The sequence below is a fragment of the Nyctibius grandis genome, chromosome 26 (genome assembly GCF_013368605.1).
Source record: "Nyctibius grandis isolate bNycGra1 chromosome 26, bNycGra1.pri, whole genome shotgun sequence".
In the NCBI taxonomy this organism is placed as follows: Eukaryota; Metazoa; Chordata; class Aves; order Nyctibiiformes; family Nyctibiidae; genus Nyctibius; species Nyctibius grandis.
The window spans coordinates 4018996-4045548 of record NC_090683.1 but is presented as its reverse complement, the minus strand read 5'-3'; the positions used below and the strand labels follow the sequence as shown (position 1 = coordinate 4045548).

Sequence of the window (26553 nt, the reverse complement as noted above, 5' to 3'; positions counted from 1 at the left end):
CTGCCAGCGGGTGTTTTAGTGTGTTGCTTACTTTGCTGCATTAATGTCTTCATTTTGGTCCTTAAATTACTGTATGGGATATCACAAGTTAATCAGTAATGATTAATGTTCCATTTCTTTTTTTTTTTGTATTATAAAGTTCCCCCAAAAAACAACTCAGGAATGCTACTAATACAGAAGTAAATCTTTCTACTAAGGAGCAAGTGAAATAAATACAGCCCTTAACTAGTAAAATAACTGTAATCCACAAGCCTGACTACAAATGTTAATGCATCAAGAGAATAAACAAGCTTGTCTGACTCTTAAGAAGCCTGTAGATCATCTAGATCCAATCAAAGTACAGGTTTTTTTACTAGTTTGCTGAATTTCCAATGCTTTCTAAAGGAAAGGCCAGCTCCCAGTGCAAGACCACATATTCTTAGAAGAAAAAGAGGACGTGTCTTATAGGTAAGACAGACCAGCCTCAAAACACAGCCACGTAATTATGTGGTTTTGAATGACTTGTTAAAATCAAGCTATGGTAATACATTGGGTCTGGAGTTCATCTCAAAATCTGTCTTGCCCATAGCCCCAGGAGGCCTTTCCCCAGTGACCATCAGGGTGACGGCTTACATTTGGTGGGGATGTTCCTCTCCTGCACACCAAGGGCATTTTCGCTGTCGGCACTTCGCAGGCGCCCCCGGGGGTCCAGGTACTGCAACGCCAGGCCCAGGTTTTCTCCGTTGGTGCTTAAGGAACGACTTGAAGGGACTAAGGTGAAAAGATTTCCTTGGTGACGTCGTATCCGAGGAAATGTCCTCCGGCCTGGAGGAAAAAAAAGTAAAATTTTCAAGTAACATGCTTACAAGTGGAAGGTAATGGCTGGAGGTTGAGCAATGAAGAGAAGGGAGAGAAAAACATGTGTTCTGGTCTCTTCCCATGGAGTAGAATCTACTGCCAAGATAAGATGCAAAAATATAACAGTTCAGGGCTGATGCTGCTTGAGCTCAGTACAGCTTTGGATCCAAGGCAAAAATCTGGTTTACAGGCTACCACACAAGCTCCAAGGTTTGTGAACGACTACAGACAGAACGACTTTCTAGATAATGTGCCTGGACTTGCAAATAAAAACCACAAAGATCACAACAATTTGCTACTCTTATGAAACTCTGAGAAATTAATTTGCATAAAGCCATCTGACAAGCAGAGATGTGATTCTTTTAAGTCACTGGTATACTGAAAAGACCCAGAAGCGAGTTTGCACTGCAAACTGGCAAAGCAAAATGAATCCCTGAGGGAGGAACACACTACATATGACCAAGGCTACTAACTATGTCCACTGCTGAACCCTAGCAGTCACTGATCAGCCTGGCTATCCCCAGAAAGGGCAAAGTAAACAAAGAATTACAACGAGCCATCGTGTGTTGCTATGAAAATGTGGCATCACGCACGGTTGCATTAACTCCAGCAGGAACTGCAAGGACCAGGGCACTTCCAGACTCTTCAATCAGGAGTTACACTCGCCCCTGGAGGTTGTCATTGCCTCACCTTCTTTTTCAAGCCTGGAATAGAAGGTCTGAAAACAACTCACCATCGTTGTAGTCTTTGTGCTGCATGGAGACATTGTAGCGCCGAGGGTAGGTCCCACCTTTCCCCGCTTTGTCGTAGATCTGATTCTCACGGTCTGGAAGGAGATGCGAAGAAAACAGTGAGGCTCCTTCAAAAAGTATATGTTCTAATGACAGAATTCTCCTGTAACAGCAGGGTTTTTAGGAAGAGGCGAGTAATAAACAACTTCATAGCTTTTCTATCAACATATCCCCAGTTCTATTTATATAATCCCAGCAAGCATGGAGGGCAGCCAAACACCAGAAAACATCTGGATCAAATGATCTTTATACTGGGCACTGACATACCTGAGAACTCCTGTCTATTATCAGGAAAGCTTTGTGCCCTTGACATCCGTGACTTCCGAAAAGAAGGACTATCAAAAAAAGAAGGCAAGAATAAGTTTTACTATCTACTGCACACCAACACCTCAAGCAACACCAACGGCAAAGAAAGGGAAGAAAAAGATCGAGAGCATCAGACTATGACAAACTCTTCAAAGGAAGAGCCCCCCTATTTACCTTTGGAATTAATATTATATCTTGCAGAACATAGGAATCTAACATAATGATATATTTCTGTAACCTTAGAATAGGTTGTTTTTTTGTGTTTTTAAATGAACAAGTAGAGCCTTGTCTAAAAGAGATGTAAATACCCTGCAGCCAGATGTTCTCAGAGTCTAGGCTCCACACAGGCAGCACGCTTTAGAGCTTTGCATTTATAACACAGAGCTACTGAAGCACCAGTTTGTTGGTATATGGTTTTGCCAGAAAATAAAACAGCCTTAAGATGTAGTTAATTCTCTCAAAGAAATGTATTGGGATATAGGTAGGAAATAAGTTCCAATTTCTCTCCAAGAAAATTTATGAGATGGAAAACAGACTTTTGCATAAGAACAACTGGCACTTTGATTTGAGCACGTAAGTTCCTACCAACTTATACATTTGTACCTGTCTGCTGACCTGTCCAAGGACTGACAGCTTCCTGACACCGAGTTTTCAGCACTGCTTAAAGGGTCCAGCATCTGCAACACAGAAGAAATCATATGGCAACATCAGTTCAGTCTAATGCCTAAAAGAGGCTGTGCAAGAGGATCAGTCCATTACTGCTTGCCCAGAGGACATCCAGATAAAGAGGAGAGTCTAAAGCTATTTAGAATGTACATTCTTCCTTTCTCTCTCACAGAAATTGTTAAGGACATATCAAATTTGAGATGTTGTTTTACGTGTCGAAGGACTCCGCTGTGAAAATGAAAGTTTAAGTCAGCCTTGTGCTGTGTTTTGATCCCAACTGACTTGGGATGAGGAACAGAGTCTCTGCTGGTGCCACTGCATTGCTGCCTCCACCTGCAAGTCGCCCTTTGGCCTTACTTCCTACTTTTCTGAATGGAGAGCGCAGTTTCAAATGCAAGAGGGTCACATGAACCTGGTAATAGGAAACCTGAGCACACATGGGTAACGCACACCAAAATTGCTCCTTCAGAGGTGGAGATACAATGCCCAACACATATGGTAAATGCTTCTGGCAGCCCAACAAAGGCTTTGAACTTGCACCACTACAAACAAGTTTGAAGCACAGTTTAAATGAACAAAGCAGTACCAGTACGTGCTAATACAACTTCAGCTAGTCAATATTTTGGAGTGAAAAAGATGGCCCAGAAAGCAGCAGTGAGTTCCTTTTAACAGCTGCACTTTTTTTTTTCCACCCTCATGCTCATACTTACACACTGTTCATTGGTTTCTGGGATGAATTCGCCTTCACTATTTATGCTGGTGTAGGAACCCTGCCGAGCAATGCGCTGTTGTCTCTCTGGAACGTACCCAGGAGGTGGTGAACTTCGGCCTGTGTTCTGGGAACCTGGGCCAGAAAGGAGGACATTTTTGATATTTATGCTTACTGAAATGAGACTGCACATACATGTACACAAAATTCAAATATTCACCTCTAACGCTAAACCTCTATGGTCACAGCAACTCTGGAGTGAAAGCCTTACACTCTGGACAGAAACGGAACCAAGAGGTGCCATGTCAAAAAGCAAGTCATTCAACGAGCACCTGTACTGCCATTGTAGACACTACAAGGTTATTGGTGAAGCTCCAAACAGAGCAGTCACCTATTTCTAACCTCTTCTGCTCAACCTTCTGAGCATAATTTCAGTATCTCTAGGAAGGCAGAGGACTCCAGGAATCCCTGGCTTTTGGGCATGAACTTCACTTCACTGCTAATCTCCACTAAACAAAACACTTGTCAGGGCAACCAATCTTCTGTCTTGATTATAAGTTTGTCCCAACTAGTATCATTTACCTTGAGTGGCAGCACTATCTCTGCTGGTCATCATCAGCTGAGCTAATTATTCTGACACTGAGCAATTTCAATATCACATGGGAGCACTGTTACCTTTGTAAATAACCCCAAAATTTCTGTTTTACTGAGTGAAAAATGAAACTGTACAACTAGTTTGGGTGAAAACACACGGAGGTCAAGTCTGCAATTTCTGTTCATTAGATGAGATAGCTAGATGGACAGAGAGTGTTTAGGGGGCCAAAGGACGAGAAAAACATTTTACTCATCTGTTAATGGTACTACCTAAAGAGTTTCTGTTGTGCTACCTACTGAAACTTCATCCCTAGGATTTATTTTGTCCTTGTGGATCTCAAAGATGATACTTTAGAAACAGGAAGATACAAAATCCCTTTTTGCAGTGACCTATCCACCTGCAGCTCCCATCAAGTCACACTACGAGCTCCAAGAAACACTGTGGTCCAGCCAATCTACTCAAGGTCACCCACGAAGTCAGACACAGCGTTTTAAGATCAGCTCGCAAGCTGTGCTCTTTATGATGCTGTCTTTAATTAACTGTGTGTACTCAGGTGCTATGAAAGATGGGTGAAGATCAGCAAATACTCTCCCAAGGAAAATATTTTCTACAGAAGTTATTGTAATAAAGAGTGAGGGCAAACATCAGCAGAAGCTAACTGGAAACCAGCGTACACACCTTTCAGAGGACTGCAGAAGGGAAAAAAAGCGAACGCTGGCATGGCTTAGAGTGCGTGGAAGGGGTGAAATACATGCAAAAAAAAAAAAAAAATCTATTGCTTAGAGCTACTACCTGATTTTCCAAGTAGCTCTGCGGGGCTCACATGACATTACAAGCCAACTGGCGTGGAGGTAAACAAGAGAGCGTGCTTTGGGGCCGCACTGAGTCACGGGAGCACACTTTCGCTCTTTCCGATACAATGCCATGGCTGGCCGAGAGGAGCCCAAGTCCTGCTGGCACTGGCCCAGCCGCTATTGTGGAAAGGCCACCATCACTGGGCAGGAAAAGGAAGTCGGCACTAAATCAATGTATATCAAAGGAAGTGAGTGGAAAAAACACAAGTGCTGCCAGAATGCTTAGCAACTTTTTTTTTTTTTTTAAATAAAAGTTATCTTTATTTCCAAACCTCTGACTTGGTGACAGCAGGCTTGAGGCCTGTCCACTTTAGAAGACAGGAACTACACAGATATATCTCCTGCGTGCAAACAGCTCTTGTTGAATGCTGCTTTCGACTTGCGTTGCATGACGTGGTACGACTAGGAAAGTGTCTGTGCCTGAAATGCTAGGAAACAGGGGTACATTCCTTTTCCAAATCAAAGATAGGAAAAGAGAGGGAAGAAGAAATTGATTCAAGACTGAGCTATTGCCAAATTACTATCCGAACTCTGACAGAACTGGAACTCTTCTGGACCTCTTAATAATGTAACAGTCTGGTACTTTGGCACATTCAGAAAATAAAACCAATGCTTCCTTGATGGATGAATGACAAGTGAATCAGAACGCGTCCATAAGCTGGGATAAGAGGAAAGAGTCTGTACAAGTGGGATACAGAAGGGGCCCCTTATTACTATACAGTTTACCCACGACAGATACTCGGTACAGTCTGTTAGCTTTGGCATCATTATTTGGATACCTCAGAATGCCAATAAAGGAGAAAGATTTTTTTTTTTTAAATAAAACATTGTTGGCATTGAATTTGTCTGTGGAAAAAGAAACGTGATGTTCAGATGTGCATGGATACCACTGCCTTCTTCATAGGACTGAGGAATGTTGCTCTTTTTATGCATATTAACTTCAAACTAGAAAGGATAGGAAAACTCTTTTTGTCCCAGTTTCAGTCATACACTTCACAAGCTTTCAGCACTTGTTTGTTTGCTACTTCATAAAAGCAAACTGTACAAAAGGGGACCAACAGACTCTAGACAGGATACAAACAGGTTTGCTAGACAAGTCTGCTATTGAGAATTACTGATCTAGTTCTCAGGTCCTTCTCTATTGAGCTTACTCTCCCAATTACCTTTGGTCAGAACAGGGCAGATCTGACTCCACTTTAGATCCCCCAACACGGAGACTGTCTGTTCTAGTTTAATCGGATTTATTATTTGACACTAAGATTGTATTGCAAATACTGACCTAAAATCCTGTAACGATTATATCTCAAGTTTACACAGTTAATGAAACTGAAGCACTCCTCTTCCACAGAGGGAGCTGGTTTAGAACTTGGAAGCAAAACAACTCTGACATTCCCAGCTCCTAGTACTGCCCTCGTGATTTGCAGCACCTGCCATCTGAAGCATTAGGTCTGACAAGCCCTAAAATGGCTGTTGTAACAAACACAGCCATCCTCTGCTGCTGCTTCCAGCAAAATTTACCTTTTCTCACTTCTAAAGCAAAAGTCATTTACACAGAACATGTTCTTAGGCTCTAGCCTTCATACTGCAGATCACTATTATTGCTCACCTTCTTCCTGCTCTTTTACTGTTCAATGAATTTCACACCAAGGAGCCAGATTCTAAACCACAGACTTTTTTTTTCTTTTTGGACCCAAAAATCTTTGAAGCAGTTTCAGATGTTTTAGTTTTTCGCATAAGAAGTTAAGAGCTTTGAGCATCCTTCAACCACAGATTTGAATAGTACTGCATAGTCATACAGGGGGTTATAACACAGAAATTGGGACGACTCAGACAAATCTAGCAGAGATAGAAGTCATAAAAATTACAGGAGTCTTACATGGACCCACTAAACACGAGTTCACTAAGCTACAGAAACACAAAGGAAATGAGACAAAGGTACACATCACTCTCACTTTTCTTATTATCTTTTGTGCAGCTGTGCCAGTCACCTACAACATTAGCCTTGTGCTCTACTCATCTGGTAATTACGAGAGTGAAAGGTTAGGGAACTCGGTATGTAGGGCACTGGTTAGGTAAGCAGTAGCAATTCCTGTGCTACTGGTAAAATGCTTGATTACAGGAGTGAGGATAGATTCCAAAGCCCAACATAAACCAAAACAAAACAAAAAATCAAATCTAGGTTTCATGAACTGAAATTGCCAATCTAAATAAAAAGCTTAATGGACATACGTAAGCTTTCCAGATTTCTAACCTCAATGAATCTGGCTTTAGGACATCCCCTTTAGCAGCTCCTCAGCTGTTCAACACCTTAGTAAGGGACTTTGAAACATTCTATTGTAAACATATTAAGAGCTTTTGAAAATGACCTGCCTTGTCCTAGAATAACCTTTCAAGTTCTCATGGCTTTCATAAACGCTATACCATAAACACCAGTGCCCAAAAGATACATTTCACATAACAGAGACAAGCAGAAGTGGCAAAAATACTCACTGACAGACAGATGCCTACTTCTGGGTTCTGGCTGCTGATAGGGTGTGTTCACATCCCCCACAGACTGGGAAGTTTTAATCCTGACTTGTTTGGGCAGTCCAGAATGGGGTGAAGAACTGGTCTGTTGGGTAAAATGAAAAAAATAAAATAAAATGAGACTGAGGAGCTCAAGCAGTATGGACATAGTTTCAAAAATATCATTATGTTTAGTAGCAAGAAAGCAGTTGAGAAACAGCTCTAGAGCCTGCGATCTTCTTAACTTCACAGAACACAAACAATAAAGGCAGCGAAAGAGCAAGCTTTACAATTATGGTGTAAAACAGGAGTCGAACAACCAGAACACGCTACCCCTCCAGTCTCAAATCGGACGCAGGATTTACAAGCCTCAGTGTTTGTCTCCCACCAGCAGCTACCTATGAAACCAACAAGAAGGGGCTCGTACCACTCACTGAGACCAGACCCCGGGAGAACCTACCATTTCTATCAGCCATTTCAGCCAGCAGAGATAAACTACGATTCTTGCACTCTTTCAGAAGCAGTCAAATAGCAACTTGACTCTCCAGAATCTTTAAAAAGCAAACTGACAATTCAGACTAAGTGAAAATACTAGAGAGTTTGAGAGCACAAAGAGTTTGGAGATGCTAAGATGAATGCTACCTGTGTTGCTTTTATTCATCCTTCCCTGAACTCACCTAGACATAATCTAATTAAAGATCATTTTTCCACAGTGCCTTCATCTCATCCAAAGCAGTAAGAGGAATGACAGGAGACACGTCAAAGGACTTCTCCCCAACTTGTTGAGAAAGATGGAAGGGGTAACTCCAGCACACTTTGTAGGAAAAGCAACTGCAGGATGGTTTTGCAATTTAGGGCAGTAGGATGCTGTCCAGGAGAACTGCTGCCGTCCTTGTGCAGCAGTTATGCACAGCTCTGCCACCAGAAACTGCGAGGTCGCCTCAGACTGCAGTGGGTGCTCACCTGGAAGTATTTCGACTGCAGCTTCAGGCAGCTAACACCTCTGTGTGCTTTCCATGGATGATACAGGGAACAGGGGCTCTTAACGCAGGACTGAACAGGACAGCAGCTATCTGAGGACGGTGCACTGAGGTCTGAACATAAGAAATACTGGGAACTTCCAACCTCCCCCATGCAAATGAGATCCCATGCAATTCAAAGCAGGTGCTCAATACTAGTGGACACTTTCAATTTTAATCTTGTGACCGAAAGTACCTAGTTTTACAAGAGGATATAATAGTCCCTTCCTCTTGTGTGTTACAGAATTTAACTAATGCTTGTAAAGCACTTATTGAGATGAATGTACCCAAAGGGACCTCAAGGAAATTAATTCTGTCTTCTGAAAATTATTTGAGTATGACTGGCAGACAAGGTGTCAGGCCACCCCATCAAAAAAGTAAAGAATAGCTGCTCATTTAATAAGCACTTGCCCTTGCACAGAGTAAGGAGGGAGCATGATTTCAATATTACATAAACTCTACCATGAATAGATTCATGGGAGCTGAATAAAGGGTGCAGAAGTCACACCATTTATGTGCACATTCTGGCTTTAGTACTCTAGGTGTTCAACTTAACCAGTTCCTCCCATTAGCTTCTAAACACAAAGAAACGACTGACAACAAAGTGAGTTGCTCGATAAAAGAAAGCACAAATGAGCCACAGAAAGAGGCACAAGAAAATTAATATAAACACTATTCACAAACACAGGCTCTCAGTACTAGTCACACAGCTACTGCTGTAAAGTTAATTTGTTTTATATACATATTTGTGCCAAAGTCACGGCATTACCTTTCCATCCCCAGAAAAAGAAAAGAGCACAACCAAAACAAAATCTGCATCCTGTACTTCAGGAAAAATAATGCTTCCCGCTCCCTCAGTGAGATGAGATCATGCAGCCAAGAAACCTCCTTCAGACTTGTGGGCTTTTGCTTTATCACATGGAGGGCTCTCCTGTCAGGCAACTCAGAGCTGAAGAGGAAGTCGGAGGAGAGGGGGGAAACAGTGGCACTTACTGAAGACTTCGCTGTTTGTTTCTGCTTTGAGCAAAAGAGGAAAAAACAGCTAATAAAAGGACAACACCACAGTACTGGCTGGTGTAGGGATGAGGTTTACTAAGAGTTTACTGGAGGTGGCTTATGTAAAGTTTAGATAGTGTTGTTTAACATCTGATTTGCAGTCTGAAGACACTGAATTTAAGAGAGGGCTGTAAAAGAGGAGTGTTTTACTGTGTTATACCAAAAGTTGAGGCCACCTTTTACAGACTATTTCCTGACAACACAGAACAAAGTCTGACTGCGCTAGGTCAGACCAAAGGCCTTCTTGCCAAGTATTGTCTTCAGAACAGCCAGTAACAAATGGTTAGGGAAAGGGCATGCGACAAGGAACAGCATCATCCCCTCCTACACCTTTCCAGCTTTTGGCATCCAGTCACTTGGAAAAGGGTTGTTAACACTCCTGAAGGTCTCTGTATTTCTATTAACATGAATTATCGGATTAAAAAATAGTGACAAGTATAGTTCCAAGAATTGTAGGTGCGATTACTTCAAGAGTTTGAGCTCACAGCCTGCAGAACTTGGATAGGGATGAACATTCAAGATCGAGAAGCTACTACCAACAGAGCTTTCAAGGCAGAGTAGCTTTTTGTGTCACACTCTTCAATAGAATTTGGTAATTTGCAAATAAAATATCTAAGCTATCAAAGTCTTTGGCTTGAGAAGTTATATGACCTTAATTCTGAAAAAAAGACATTGGTTGAGAAAATAATAAGGAAAATTTCTGACTCTTTTTGCCCTCTTCAGCTTGCAGTTCAATTCACTGTCCAAAACAGTCAGCTTCGGGAGCTTGACTTAAATTACTTCTCATGTTATGATTTTTTCTGCTGAAAACTGCAAACTACATTGACACTCACTGCCACAGCCACCTGTGGTATAGGAAAGTGAACCAAGACATAATCAAATTCATCTTAGGTGTGAATACACCATTATTTGCTAAAAGCAACACAGTTTCTACAGAGTAAGGCTGTATTCAACACATTAAGCTACAGAACTGAAAAATTATTGGGAGCTGTTCTAGGCTTCTCACCCAGGAAAAAAAGTGCTAATAGCTTGTCTTCAAGGACAACCTGTGCTTAAGGCAACATAATTACAAGCACCTTCAACACTGTGCTATTAATCAAAGGCAAAAAACATTCTCTGCAAACCAAACTCATTGTTTTCTGAATACAGTCATTGGGTACTTCATATAAAATGGCCTTCATATTACAGCTTAAAAAGCTGCAATGTTTTAGTCCCTGAAGAGCTGCTGAAGCCGGGGCGGGGCGGGGGGGGTAAAGAGAAAAAAGATACCTATAGCTAAGCCAAAGCAAAGAGGATAAACATATGCATTTGTGTCTGTGAAGAGTGATTTTACTAATTCCTGTTACTCTCAGGTAAGGCTACCATCATGTTTCAGAGACTTAAGGGTAAAAACCTTCATTTTGCTGCAGTTACAGAAGTTGTTACCTACATGGTTTCTGTCCTGAGACAGCAATAATATTCTAAGGCTTTTCACATTAGAGCTTCGGTCTAAGAGATCTACTGCTTTATCCAGGTCATCTTGATTTTTCAAAGGAATAGATAGCTGCAAAAATAAAGAACAGGAAAAAAAGAACATTAGAAAAAAACAGAAAAATAAGTCTACTTCCACAACAGATACTTAAACAAACATTAGAAAAAGAAAAAAATAATCAGAAGATAAGATAGGATTCCAATTGCTCAATTATTCTACAAATTTTCATTACAATACTGTCTTACTGTCCTTTTTAACAAGGTTTTCCTCCCACGCCATCAGAGAAATGGCTGACCCTATGCAAATTTCTCTAAGGCACCATGTACAAAAATATTAATTACTACCTGAATTCGCTGTTGGCAAAGTCCAAGTCAGAGACAGGCCCCTGACTCCCTGATGAGAACATTGTCTCAGAATACTTCTGAATCCACACCTAATCATCAAGTGAAAATTGACTTTCACATAGAGACTAGTATGAAGAAAATTAAGACTTTGACAGAAGGAATAAAAGAAGAATTTAAAACTTCCTAGTAAGACCCCATGAAATTATGCTCAGACACCCTCTATTCTATAGCCCACTCACATCTCGAAATGTGAATGTTATTAACACTGAAGAACCCCTTTCGTTTTTGTCTGACTCCTACGGGTGAATGGGATTTTGCATCTCTCTCGTTAGGGACACAAAAAAAAAAATCAAAGGAAAAGCCAGGGTATCCAGAGTGAGAAAGACAACAAAATACTTTAGATTATTAAAATGGACTGATGCTGATGTTTGTACAATACACACATCAGTGTGATGATTTGTGAGTATCAGCATGTTTTCCTCTGGAGCAGAGTGATTCAACTATGGTTCGTATTAGAGGGGAGAACTGAAAATTAAATTCAAGGGCACAAAATTTGGGATGGGAAAAGAAGGTGTCATCCAGAGTGAGTGTTACATGTTCTGAGCACTGATAACAATGCTCTGTACCTCATTGTTCATGTAGTGGAGGTCCAGTGGCTGGCCAAAGGCTGTTTTCACTTTTTGTTGCACATCTTCATAGCGCACAGGACGGACAAACGGGATAATTCTGGAACGAAAGAGAATCACTGCCTGAATTCAGCGATACACTTAACAACGCAATCAAATTAGATGGCTGAACCATTAAAACCACATTTGAATGTTCTCCTTTCATCCTCAAGCAGGTAGGGAACCTTTCTAATTTGAATGGATATTAATTATTTTAGCAAGGAATTCTTGATCCCTGGCCTGTTTCCAAATGGTTTGTCAAAATGCAATATTCAACTGAAGATTTCAAATAGAATGCCTTTGTCCCTGGATAGAAAAGTATCCTTTAACTGAATAAATGTCTTTCACATAACAGGATACAAATCTCCTATGCACTTTGGCTTAGAGAATACTGCCTCAGGCACAAAACACAAATACATTCATTTAGAGCTGAATTAAAAGCCGCAGAAGGCCCAAAGAACAAAAATGTACTTGGTTTAAGTACTCCAATATCTGAACTCACAACTCGCTCCCTAAAAATTTCCAAAATGTGTTCCAGTTGAAAGGTTTCAGCAAACATTCCCCCAGCAAAGTCCTGGACTCCTGAGGGAAGGCATCAGCAGGAGGACACAAGGGAATCTGAAAATCCTCTTTCCCAAAGGTGGTCTGTGACATTAGCCCCACGTTAGCCCTCTGCACGCTCAACTCAAACATCTCCGAACATCTGAATCACAGACTCACCACAGTCTCTGCAGTTATCCTTCAAATCCCGTGCAACACGGCAGGGGCTTTATCTCAAAAGCTGAAGTCAAATCTAACTGTAACTGCACAACGGTTTGTCACTTGTGGCTTGCTTTATTTAAAAAAATTGCCTTTTTTTTTTTAATTACAGAGGCCTAATAGATCAAAACGTAAATACTGCTTCACCTGTAATAGCAGTGGCACAGCTGACTTGCAATAATTCAGGATATTCATATGAAACAGAATACTCATATAGGGCAGATCAGTCTCATACTCTCAGGCTTCCTCCCTCACGAGTGTATTTCCTATGTAATGCATCTCTGGGCACCTTCACCAACCAACACCTAAAACATGCACAGATGTAAATTATTCTGATCACTTTCCCTGAGCCCAGACCTTGTGACACACTAAACCCCCAGTCCTGGGACTCAGCCCTTTCCTCGCCCGTTGAATGGCAGGAGTTTTAGACTCACATACACAAACAGCCTCGAGAAACCCAAAATGGCAACAGGCCGAGCCGGCCTAGGGGAACCCTGCAGAATCTTGTGGCACATACGTGCTTTTCAGAAAATGACAGCATACTTTTCTTTGGGTTTAGTACTGTTTTGCCTACCTTGGAATAGAAACTCTAGTGCTTTAGGCAAAGTAATAATATGAAGTTCCAGCAAAGCATCTAAAACTGTTTATTTTGGTGGAATGTTCTTCTGTAGGAAGTTGCCAAGTACTCAGAAAGTCGCTACCTTGACAGCCATAGAAAAGAATGATTTTAACCCTCTTTGGAACAATCAATGAGTAAAATATCCTGGGTCGAGAACTAGAGGATTCAAACGTGAACTACAGTTTACAACCCACTATTCTAGCAAACCAAGGCCGCCTACTGCTCAGAAACCCACTTTTCATCTCTCTGCTGCACAAGGCCCAGATGGTTGGTTGTTCCTGCCTTGGGGCTCCTGCAACCAGACTTCTTGCCATCTGCTTCCGTGGGCCACGAGACCACACTGCGTCTCCACTATGGGCGAGTTAAACAGTTCTGGGACACAGCTGACAGCCACCATCGCTCTGAAAGCTATTAGACCACTTTGACAGCTGCTTACCCCACCGCTGCACCTTGAAACAACTCTGCTTCGGCACAGCTGAAATACTGCCTCACAAAGCTTGATCATTAGCACCACTTAACAATTTTAACATCAGGCAGAAATAGGAAGACCTGAACAGACCACAGAAACTCAAGACCTATCTTGCTCACAGGGGCAACTCTCAGCTCAGTGAAACTCCAAATCACCCCTGGGGAAGCTCACATGAGTTTGTGCTGAACTTGTGCTTTGGATAGAAGGCTTAGTTCCCAAACCGTCCATCCAGGCTGCTTCACCAGCATTCAGTATCCTTTCATGATATGCAGCTTTTGTTTTAAATAGATCTAACGTTAGTTGGCTTCCATAGCCCCCTTCCCAGGAAGGGTGCATCTTGCTACCAGACCTACAACATTCAGCTATTTAGAAATAATTGTCCTTGTTAAAAAGCAGCCCACAATAACATTTTCTACATATTACTAAGAAACCCATCCATGAAATTATAGTACTCTGGCACCGCACAAATGTAATCTAGCTCTCAGTTGAGCTGAAGTCCCTTATAAAGGCTTCCATTCTACACTCAATGCATTAAAAAGCAGAGCTGTTCTCAGGTGCCACAAATTCTATTAGTTTAAAAACTCCGTGCACTCTTCTAACACAAAATCATGGATTTCAGGGTTTAAGGAGCCCATTCCTGCCTGACCACCTTAAATATTTGTGGTTAGATCTGGCAGCTCCTCTGAAACCAAGCACACACACTTACATTCTCGGTGCAAGCTTGCTGTCTGTAAAAGCATACCACTTTGGGAATGGGGAATTCAGGCGAGCGTAACTGCATAATTAGACTAACACACAATCAACCTTTTCATTTTAATGTTACTTCAGAAAAAAAACCAACCCCTTTCTTCTCCCCTGAGCTCTGTGCATCTTAAATGTGCTCAGGCAGAAGACACGCAGATGATATGGGTGTGGTGACAAGATCTGGCTTCCAAGTTACCTTGTCCCAACATGGTATCACAATAAATAGTGACACGTCACACAGTGGCTCTGTTGTAGTCCACACAATGCCTCAGCACAGTAGAGTGCTGAGAAGATCTGGTGGCAAAGGTGGCAGTAGGTCCCAGCTATGATTACTTTTAAAATTTGCCCTTGAGCACCAAAAGTCAGGGTTTCTTTTAGTGACAGAATTCACCGTGTAGCACTTTGGTGAATGAAACTGTTCAATTTCTGAGAAAGACTTTACAAATTATTCTCTACTGCTTGCTTTACCAAGAAAGCAAGCCTCTGCTTTTCTGTTTTAATAAAAATCCCTAAATTTGACAAAGGAGGAGCTTAAGCAGCTCAGCCACTAACCTTTGCTAGTAACAGGCTATTAGGATCACTACATACAACTTGCACTGTTGCACTATGAACATTAAAGTTGCATTTTATCATGAAACTGTGAACTACTTCATGTTGAAAGTACTGTCTGGGATGGGAGAAACCAAAGGATTCCTGTAGGATGTCTGTGAAGAGTAGCATAGAAATTCATGCTTACAATCCAATTAATTTCTTCAAAAAAAGGAAACTGGAACCTAGCATCAAGATCCCGTTTTCCCCTCAGCAACAGCTCAAGAGCAGCCTCAAAGAGGCTGCGAACAAGTTTGGAGCCTTTCTGTATGTTCCCATACAGTATATCCACTGCAAACAATACTGTAAACAAAAAATGCCAAATCAGTTAATTCTTTTTTTTTTTGTAAAAGAAAGTGTCTCAAAACTGAGTAACAGAGGAAATAACAAGAAAAGTCTTAGACCAATGAAAAAATCTTCCCTTGTTATATCTGTTGCTCAGTCACAGCAGGACAGTGACAGGTCATTAGGAAGTGAGAAACTAGAAAAGAATGACACTTATTTGATCAGTTTTAGTTAAATGAAACACAAAAGGAACATATCTGAAGTTATACTACCAGGCTGAATTTATTTCAGGCTGGACAGCTTTTTTAATATTCCTGCAATTCACTTACAATTAGGTATTATGAAATAAACAAATAAATTAAAGTCTTGTATGACACACTGATTTTCAAAAATAGCCAAGCTGTGTAGGATCTGTTTGCTGTTCCCTTTACTGTGTGTTTTTCATTCAGCAACAAGGAAAGTGAAGCCAAAATACTTAACCTAAATTACCGATGACTAAATTATTCTACTAAGCAAAGTATCAGTCATGAAGACAGACTTACCGTCTTTCCCCGTTATGTTCAAACTTTATCCTTACATCATTCTGCAGGAGCAAGAACAAAAGGTTAGTTCACAATGAAACTCTGGCATACATAATAGCACAGAAACAGATCATTTTATGATTTTAAGACCCAAACACAAAGTGGTTCAATTTGTTATTGCAGCAGGCATGAACTCCCCAAAAGGCTAACCAGAACACAAGTCTGATAACTTCCTCCACAGAAGCTGAAGCAAACTGTGGACAAGTGGATAACATGAACACAGCACCATGAGGAATGGAGGCACTGCTAAAGGAGAAAGAGAAGGAAAGGGGTAAAAACTAAGCTGTAATTTTAATTAATTGTCACTTAAACAGAGGACACTGAAACATACTTAAACTGCAAGGAAAATTAATCCGTCTTTAACACTGCAAGGCAAAAATCTGAAATTGAGTCCAACTGCATATTCATCTGAACTGAAGCTAATTTTCTTTGTGCATTCTCAAAGCAAGTGTGTTTTCTTCTATGGCAAAAAAAGAGAGATACAGGGAATGTGCTACATTCTTCATTCTTATGACACAGGCTGAATCTCTGCTTTTGCAAAAATGCAGCCCCTGAAACTCAAACTACGAAGTTACAAACAAGTTAACTATGCGTCATCTTTTAAAGTGCAAAGGGGTCATCATCTGTATCTGGCAGACGGTTAAAAGCACTGACTGTGCAACCTGCGCACCTCACTGTAAACTCAGAAGACGCTATGTGGCACGGAAGAGTCAACATGCTGAACTTTCAACTCTGGAGATCAAGGTTCAAACCCCAATTTAGGTCACAAAGATAAAAATAAAAGGGAAAAATCTGCTCTGATAAGACTCCATAATTTCTGCTGCACAATTTATGTGATTGGAATAGATTAAGCCATCTGTGAAAGCCTTAGACAATAGGCAATCATACATCTAGGAACTTCAAAAAAATGTGGCCAGGAAATGCTCTTTAGCTAGAGGAAGTATCTGGCAGGCCGAGTGGTCAAGAATGCAGTTCAAAGGGACCCATGCAATCACTGCGAGCACGCAGTATCCCTGCAGCGATACTGGAGGTACAGGATTGATCATGACAAATGAGCTTCCCAATCAGAGCAACCATCATCTGGAGGTGGGTAATCTACACGTAACTTTACCAAAGATATTTTCTCAGATGTGGGAAGAGAAAGAACTTAGTCTAGAATGACACCAAAACGAAGCAAAGTCTAGAGAACTCATTTTAATTGAACAGTAACAAACAGAATAGGAATAATAAACTATAAAAGATGTCCATCAGCCAGCTACTGATGAAACAGTTGTTAGGCATAAGGGGTGGAGGAATGATCCCTTTATAGTAGGGATTTTCAGGGAAGGCAGGCTATACTAAGTAGCCCAGTCTAAGGGAACTAAACAGGACAGTTTGGATTAAATGGAATTAAAGTAATTTTTCAGATTGAATTTCTGACCTCAAAATGTGTTTTAGGTCCTAAACCAGCTAAGTAACAAAGCTCTCACTAGTTAAAATTAGACAACACTAAAAGATCTTCAGGGCTCTTTGGAAAGCTTTCTTCAACTTGCTGGTACCAAAGCAAACTAAAATATCTTTCTCAATGGCATTGCTTTCAAATGTGTAATTTGTAACAAAGGGATGAGGGGGTGGAATTTGGCATCTATCTCCTGATGATTTTTCCAAAAGGATCAAACACTGGTCATGTGTGTCTATTTTTCAAAGATCTAAGAAAAGGTATTCAAAGTGAATTTCAGAGAACCTAGAGGAGCTAAACATCTAGCGTTGTTTCCTTTATAAACCACTTTTTAAAGCAACTCACATAAACTGTCCTAAGAGATGAGTAAGAAATCAAATCCAAGTTTGGTGATCTAGCGTTCCAGTTCTGTGATGCGGTATCATAAATAACGATTACACATTTTGATTTAAGACATCTCTGAATTTACGTTTCAAAGCGATTTGGAAAGGATTTTGTCCTAGTCCATCTACAGATTTGTCCAGCACATTCGAGGAAATCCCCGATCTCAGCTGAACAAGTAGATTATGAGCCGACAAAGCATAAGGAAGAGACGGACATGAACTTTAAAGCCTGCTCCAAAAAGCTTAAGCCTGTAATAAGGATATAACTGGAAAGAGTTATTGTACTGATATAGGCAACTTCACCTGTTAATGTTAGTCTAACTGTAAGTAACTTGATTTAATTTTTTAAGACAGTAATGGACAAAGAATTCTTGACTGAAATTGTTGCTTTTGCATTCAAGTATTTAATTCAAATGATATGCAGCACACACTGACTACGTGATACTATCCTGTTCTTTCTTCCTACCAGAAAGTCAATGCAATAGTTTTCTCTACAGAAAAAAGTCTCTAGCAATGTAGAATGAACTTGGAGAAACTTTGAAGTATTGACCCTGCCACTTATTACCTTGGGAAGAGTGTTTCTTTTGGGAAACAGACTTTACATCTCCATACTCAAATAAGGGTTAGTTCCCTTCCCCTCTTCATGTGACATATGACTGGTAACTCCAGACAATCCTCCCCATTAAGGATGCTGCTTCTATTCAGACACCTGCAAATAGCTGTTTCCTTTTTCATTGAAGCAAGGTTCATTACAGTTTCACTAAAGCCAGTCCTTCCAGACAATCCCCTTCACTGTTCTTGGATCAGCTTCAGTGTCACTACCTTTTATCAGGATCTTCATTCTATATTCACATGCAGTCTGAGTCATGTGAAGATGAGACCAGCATTACTTCATTATCCAACAGACTGCTTTATGCAGCTTTAGACTGCAGTGGCCTCCTTTTGCATCAGAAATTGAAATACTTGTTTCCTTTTCATCATTATGCTTCTCAGTTCCCAGCTTTGAATTTAAGTATTATTTCCACTGCAATGAAAAGTGCATCATACTGCTACATCATGACAAAGTCAGTAAAGAAAAGCTTTCCTGGCCTCCCACACCTGCTTAAATGGATTCTACAAAGGTCACTGCACACAGCTTTAAAACATGCTCCTCATTTATAATTGCTAATACTGAATAGGAAGCCAGCTTTCTTAACGGAATTTTTTTTTCTTCCACTGCAGAGGCACACTGGTTTGTTATTGCAGGGCTGCCCAAGAGGGGTGGACTGCTGGCGTTGTGTTTTTTCTTTAAAAATAATAAAGTCATTTAAAAAATGGTAATATGACTGTGAAACCAGAAAACCACCTAGTAAACTTTTTAGCTAATCTACACAGAACAAACCCCATCAAAAAAATGTGTGGGAGGAGGCAGAATACATGTTGCAAATTATGAAGACTGCACCCTCCCTAGTCCATAAAGGTAAGTAAACCAAAAAAGCTACCACGTTGGCAGCACAGCCTGAGCAAGAACAGGGAGCTAATCCACCCGTGATGCTTCAGCAGTCAGAAGCACAAGACAGAACAGAGGCAGCAGATCCACTGTCAACCTCCTCCGTCCCTCCTGCCTCCAGGTAACGATTTCAAGTACTCACTAAATGGATATTACCTGTTTGTTGGAGTGAGCAGTGTCTTTATTCTTCATGGTATCATATCCAGTCAGTCTGTGACGTCGGCTCATCTGGAGCGCTACCAGGTCCTTCATGATGGATTTCAAGGCCTCTTGTTCATCTGTGATGCACAAGAATTTCAGTAGTAAGTTGCCCAGGTCAGTATGAACTGTAACGCTTCTGCACTTGTTTTCTGCTGGCTCATATAAAGACAATCCTTTCTAGGATCTTTGCAAATACACTTTAGTCATAAAAAGCCCAAACTTAAAAAAAAATAACATGAAGTAGTAAACACACAGATAAATTTTAAGTCACTAGTCCAACGTCAAAAAAGGATCTGGCCACAGTAAGGTCCAGAATAAATATCCCCAGCCCCTAGTTCTATTAAAACGGCTTCACAACAAACAGTACGACTTGGACAGATTTGATACATCATCATAGGTCATTTAGGAAGGGCAAACTGATGTGCTTCTGCCAAGGAAAACCTGCTAAGAATCTCTTCTTTCCAATTTTATATCCTGTTAACTTAGAATTCTTGCTTGCTAGCGGAACAAACCACGGTCAGTAGAAAGAAAACCGAAAATCTGGACAAAGAGTCATCTTTGAATATCTGAACACAAACCCACTTGCACTGATTTCCCCAACACATTCCTCTCTTCACCCAAAACACACTGATAGAACAAAGTGCCATTTTATGAGACTTCAAGATGTACTGAACAGATTCAAATCACACAGAACGCTGTCTGCTGGCAGAGTACAATGCCGCAAGTTCAATTCAAAGCTTCGTGCAAATACAGGAAAATAAAAAACACACACTGAAATTTTTCCGACACATACTACTGACTGAAAATTACTTTCTGAGGCTAAGATACCTGATATAACTAATTTAAAGTGTTCTTCCATTGCTTGTTAGTTTTGAAGAGAGAAGTGATATTTAGCAGAGCTTTATATGAAGTCTAGAGGAAAAAAAAAGCACATAAATGGAGAGAAATGCATAGTAGCTTGGCTGTGATGGATGCTAGCACAAAGTAAGGTGTGTAAAAGCCACTGAAAAAAATCCTTTGCTTTTGCAAGCATAACAATCCTAAATTCCTCAATACTGCAGAAGCTGACATGTGAAGTTTGGTTCAAAGTGGGGCTGCATTAGCTGCTTTGCTCCCAGGCGCTGTGCCACCAACGTGACGAAGCAGCATCAGATGCTGCCACTCAGACGACCGGCTGTTGGCACACTCATGCCTACTGCATTGCTGGCTGCTGCCTCACACAGCAAGACTCAAGAGTTTTTAGGGATAAAGCGTTTCCTTGGCAAATAACACATCGAGCTAAAGCCTTCCTGATACTGAGGCAGAATTTAGGCATGAAATTTGAAGCAGTGATTAGATCAGTTCTGAACATGCCCAGAAGAATCTGCCCTTTCTAAAAGAGCCTCATTGGACTTCACCACCAGTTTTGGATGTAAAGTGTTTTTTTTTTTTTTCTTTTTGACAAGTGGAACTTCTGGAAGCGATGTGAACCATTAATGCATAGACGAGGGTATCACAACCCTACTCACACACCAGTCTACCAGGTGTGCTGTGACTGATATGCAAGGTTCCTCCTTCCTTCCCAAAGTCCACAAATATGTCACTTTGATGTGCCTGAACTGAAATGAGCGTTTTTTGAAGCTGATTTAAAATCAAGTTTCAGTTATTTACAAAAATCCAGCATGGCTACACACTCATTCTCGATTCCTGGCGCTGGCTGGGATGGGTAACAGCTTACACTTGGACGTGTTGTCCTGGGAACAGCTGCTGTACACTAAATGGACTGTCTCGCATCTGTACTTCTCTGTAAAAGGGACTCATTGGGACTATTTGTTTCTTCTATTTCATGTTATGCATTTGTTAATGAGCGTCTCTCAAAGAAGCCAGCTTATGTTTTATGCAGAAGATGGTTCATAATTAATCAATGTCTGAATAACAAACTAGATTTTTGCAATGCATAAAGATGACAGATGTGGGACACATACAGCTCCTAAAGCACGCAGGGAGGGAACGCTACCAAAGTTTAGAAGCAAAAAGGGGGAAAAAATATACTGATTTGTAAAGGGGCAACATCTAAAAAAGTCCCAGTCAGAACAGAAGTCACACTACCATTATCTTCAGTACAAGCAATAGTTTCTGCCCAGAAGGTCTGCTTTAGCTTTCTGACAGCACTAAACGCTAGAGCAGAGGGACTTCAGTATGTACCACCAGAAAAACAGACGACAGAGGGGAATGGAAAGAAATCTCCCAATGCCTTGCAGAAGGTGTTAATTAGAGTAAAATGCTTAAAAAAGGAGAGCAGAGAAAATAAAGTTTCTTTAAAAATTCCAAAATCAAAACCCACCAAATCTCTGCTGTCCAAGACAAGCCAAATGAGACAATAACTACATTGTGGCAGCGGAGAAGGGAGAGTACTCCTTGACATTCCAACTGCATGCGAAAGAAGCGAGGGGTATAAGTAACACAACCAAAGCACGAGGTTGCTTTTTGAAAAGCACATCAGCCAAAGGAAATAATTGCAAGGATCTATCTCAGCACTAAGTAACCCCTTGTGGGAGGAAAATGTGAAAAAAGAGTTGTGAATGAAGTTTAAAGTTCCAGGTAGCTAACAGCACAACTTTTTTTTCTTTTTTTTTGTTAAATTGTTTCCAACTTTACATTTGAATGTTTAACTTTTTACCTTACTGGAGTGTCTCCAATTTACTCTTATTCCTTCATCTTGTCTGATATTAAGCACAGCCTTTGAGTCACCTGGCAGACAAAGACTCTAACTTTGCACAACAAAATATTACAAATTACGGACTGGCATATCCCTGGAGTGCCTGTCACCCAAAACACGCTGCGAAGGACTGGGATGCAAGTTTTCCACTACAGTGCAGTTTGGGTTTGGCCAGATACCAGGAGGATGAAGAAGAGCTTGTCTTGGCAGCCAGTCAGGGTTCCTTTGGGCAAGAGGCAAAACAGCTACAAAAGCAGTTTATAACTAAGCACTCATGACAAGAAATCAAGTCAATCAGAGAATACGTCTGTGTATAAGAATTCAGATATAAACAGTATGGCACATCACTTGAAAATAAGGATCAATGGTTACAACGCAATTGTTGGTTACAGGTGTTTGATCCCAAAGCCCAGGCTGTGGTGTATAAAGTCAGTGGCTTTACAGTGTCTCATTTGTATGAAGAAGTGGGCAAAGAGGACACGCATCTAACTAATTAGGTATCTCTTAATACAGATTGTAGCTCAGCTACAGAGTGAATTCATTTATTAACTAAGGCAACTTGTGAATTTATAATACACTAAGACATTAAACCCTTAAGGCAGCATCTGGCAAGTGTCTAAACCCCAGCTAGTGCACTGCGAGGTCTGTATCTCACTCACTGCCCACTCAGCTTCCTCCATAGACAAGCGCTAATGCTGAAATCTTACTTGCAGCCACGCAAAAAGGAACACTTAATGTGATATCAAAGGCTGATGGAAGAACTTCAGGTGAATTTGAATATTACATATTTGACTCTTACACAGGAAGGACATGGACCTGCTGGAGCAGGTCCAAAGGAGGCCACAAAAATGATCCGAGGGCTGGAGCACCTCTCCTGTGAAGACAGGCTGAGAGAGTTAGGGTTGTTCAGCCTGGAGAAGAGGCTCCAGGGAAACCTTCTAGCACCTTCCAGGGGCTTGTAAGAAAGATGGGGACAGACTTTTTAGCAGGACCTGTAGCAACAGGACAAGGGGTAATGGTTTTAAACTAAAAGAGGGTAGATTTAGACTAGATATAAGGAAGACTTTTTTTACAATGAGGGTGGTAAAACGCTGGCACAGGTTGCCCAGAGAGGTGGTAGATGCCCCATCCCTGGAAACATTCAAGGTCAGGTTTCACAGGGCTCTGAGCAACCTGGTCTAGTTGAAGATGTCCCTGCTCATGGCAGGGGTGTTGGACTAGATGATCTTTAAGGTCCCTTCCAACCCAAACCATTCTATGATATTATACATTTTTAAAAGCCTCACCCTAAGCTATCAGCTCCCTACTACCAAAACATACATTCTGTAATTCATGCCTATGTTGGTGAGGTAGGAAACAAAGGAATATTTATCTTTTAAAAACATAAAATGAATGCCAAATATTGATCTGAACTTGTGTATGGAAAAAATGTTTCCCTTTAGGACAGCATTGTGATGGATTTAATGTCGAGAAGCATGAATACTTCTTTATTTCCATCAAAATAGAGGATTTCCATAGACTGACTTGAAAGAAGCACGTGCAGCAGCATCACATTAATCACACAATGAAAAAGTTATTACAAATGAAAACTAGGCAATTTTGGAAGAGCACTGAGAGACCCTGTTTTGCCAGGTCTCCAGTAGGTCTGGGAAACACAGTTCTGCTTTGTGCGGGAAAGATGTTGTCCAGGAAATGCTTTTCATGTTTTAAAAACTACACTCAAGGATTTTTAGAACATCGATAAAAGGGAACTGCTACTCACAGAGAAAGCTATTCCCCTACATAAAGCATTTATTTCAACTAATACGTGGTTTGTTACACAGGTCTGAGCAAGTCAGTGTATTTGCTGTGGCAGAAATGGAAACAGTTTTGAAAAAAAATCACGAAGTTCAAACAGCAAAAGCATCTGCACATCGGTAAAAACAGGAAGTCTATAAACCCCTATAAACTAGGATGCTATTTTATATAGCGTGATAATAGAAGACGTGATGCCACATTTGTTTAAAAAAAGAGAAAAGTGAACAAATAAGCGTGTGCTTGTTCTCTACCACCACAACAGCAAAGCTGAGTCCTTGCGCAAGTGATCAGCAGATCCAGGGGCAATGAGTAAACTCCACAAGTGAGGAGGACAAACTGAGTCTATGCTAAAGCTCTGAAAAACGTTTTTGAAAAAGTTTAATTTTGAGTCCTTCACTGTGGACAGTCTTAGTGGTAACAAAATGTTCTTCTGCCCAATCTTTAGGAAATTGCAAATGACCTGGTGTGCAGAATTACAAGAAAAATCAGAGTTTCTCTATGAACCCAATCCATGTGGTATATATTTGGGGTAGCTCTTCTCTCCCACAAATTAAAAAAAAAACAAAGGCTGGGATTTAAGCTGATCCTAACCTGTAGGCTCAGCCCTGCTGCCCTCCTCGCCAGCGCACCGGCGGTGTCACTGGCGCTGAAGCCGGGAGCTCGGAGCCCGGCTATGGGTACGCGGGGAGCCAAGGGAAGGAAGTGACACAGGCAGGAAAAAAGAGCCGATCGAGGGAAAGACTCCACTGCAGCTGGGCCCGCAGCGAGCGCTTCATCTAGGCCTGCCACACAACATCCAGCCCAAACACTGCTCTCCCCCCCATTTCCCAGATATAGACATATTTCTTGGTATCAGAAGCAGGTATCCGTATTTTAAACCTGCCAAGGAGCTCTCTGTGGAGAAATAACCCTCAGTCATAGCCCCTTCTGTAAGGGCCAGAGAACGACCCTCAGCGAGCTTCAGCCACAGCAACGGAGCTACGACAAACTGCGATACCAAGCTCTTACCGTGAACCACCCCACGTCTCTTGCAGACCAGTTTATGAAAAACAAGATAGAAGAACAGCAGTGTGATGTAGCCTGTTATCCATTATTATTTAGACTATTTCATCACAACTACCTAACGAATTTAGATCTTTCCTATCACGAGCGATCTGCTTGCAGCTGTACCGTGATTACTCCAGCACCAGCGTACAACGCTATGGTGGAGCGCTCTGTGCAGTTGTACTTTTTCATTCTGCACTCCTATGTTTACAAAGAGGCATCCAACTGGAAAACGCTTCCATGGAAATCCAACTTCTTCCTTCTCAACTATTTTAAGCTTACGTACCATCTGGCTGGTTCCTTTAGAGAAGATACAGATCAAATAATACAGCCCCTCTCTTTGCAAAAGAGGGATCTGCTGACGGATCTGCGTATATTTGTTGTATTTACCAAATCAAAGCGGAGTACAAAGGACATGAGTTTGCCGTGCTTTTACTTTGAGCAACATTTGCAATGCTTTATGAATTTACAATATGAATATAAGAGCTAATCACACACACACTCAATAATGAAGGACAGTCTTCGAAAACTAAACTCAGTTGTAGGGAAGAAACATTGAAGTGGTAGCCCACAAAGCAACGCAGCTCCGCACTTACGACAGCAGTAGTAATTCCCTTACCAATGTGCAAATATGAGTAAGTTCTGGTTAAGAGAAATTAAAATTTAATTCTGGTACATGAGACCAGTCTTTAAACTGAAAGGGGAACTAGGTAACAAAAAACCTCCATTAGCAATTCTTTATACAGGACATACAGTCCAAAAGAATTAATCATTCAAATTCTGTCAGGGCAACTTCTGACAGCAATATTTTACTCTTGAAAAAGAGTTCCTCTATCTTCTTCGCTTGTTTTTACATGTTACTGTCTGGGTTAAGTATGGCAAATGAGAATTCAGTGGGAGCTTCATAGAGAAAACACTATTTTGATGGATTCACAAGCTGCAATTACCACAGTAAAAGTTTTCTCAATTCAGTTTACGCACATAAATCCCCATCTCAAAATAAACCACCTGATTCTTAGAGGCAGCAAAAACTCCCTCAACTCCCAAGCCTGACCTACCGATCCTCGGTTATTCTGTTTGGCCAATTTTAGTAAAAGCCTCAAGCTGGGTGCGTGCGTGGCTGCGTGCGGCCCGGGGCTCCCCGCGCTTTCTGGTACAACACTTTTTTTTTTTATTAAAAAAGGATTTAAAAGAAATTCCTTGAAAATACACAGTTTGCCCACGGCAAGGGGTTTCCACGCTGCCGATGGCCCAGCAACTGACCCATGTAACCACCCCGGGGGAGCGAAGCCACCGCGGGCAGCAGGACCCGTCCAGCACCGACCCCGGAGGCCGCACACCGAGCCGGCCCGCGGGACGGCGGCGGCGGGACCCATCCAGCACCGACCCCCGGAGGCCGCAGACCGAGCCGGCCCGCGGGACAGAGGCGGCCGCACCGCCGAGGCCGTAGGTAGACACCCCCCCCCCCCGCCCCGTCCCCAGCCCCGCTGGGCCCGGCCGAGGCACCCGTCTGCAGTTCAGCCCCCTCAGGCCGCGGTCTCCAGCGCACGGCCCGCGGAAGGCCCGGCCCAGCGACCCGCTGCCCACCGCCCCCTCCCCGGTGCGGAGCCCCCGCCGCGGCCCGCCCCCTCCGCCGCAGG

The 26553-nt window shown here is 41.7% G+C and overlaps 1 protein-coding gene across 2 annotated transcripts in view; it reads right to left on the bottom strand.

Moving 5' to 3' along the window:
• The window catches only part of MAP3K3 (mitogen-activated protein kinase kinase kinase 3), a 39680-nt gene that overhangs the window by 12849 nt on the left and 278 nt on the right, over window positions 1–26553 (bottom strand). Inside the window, exons 2-11 of one of the 2 annotated variants that reach the window (XM_068418771.1) lie at window positions 19330–19451; window positions 15825–15865; window positions 11780–11879; window positions 10768–10881; window positions 7249–7369; window positions 3311–3444; window positions 2538–2611; window positions 1896–1963; window positions 1571–1663; window positions 613–804 (exon numbers count right to left, since the gene is read on the bottom strand). In XM_068418771.1, the coding sequence (XP_068274872.1) occupies window positions 613–804; window positions 1571–1663; window positions 1896–1963; window positions 2538–2611; window positions 3311–3444; window positions 7249–7369; window positions 10768–10881; window positions 11780–11879; window positions 15825–15865; window positions 19330–19451 (1059 nt within the window). The remainder of the gene's footprint in view (window positions 1–612; window positions 805–1570; window positions 1664–1895; window positions 1964–2537; window positions 2612–3310; window positions 3445–7248; window positions 7370–10767; window positions 10882–11779; window positions 11880–15824; window positions 15866–19329; window positions 19452–26553) is intronic. The other variant, XM_068418772.1, reaches the window with a different exon arrangement.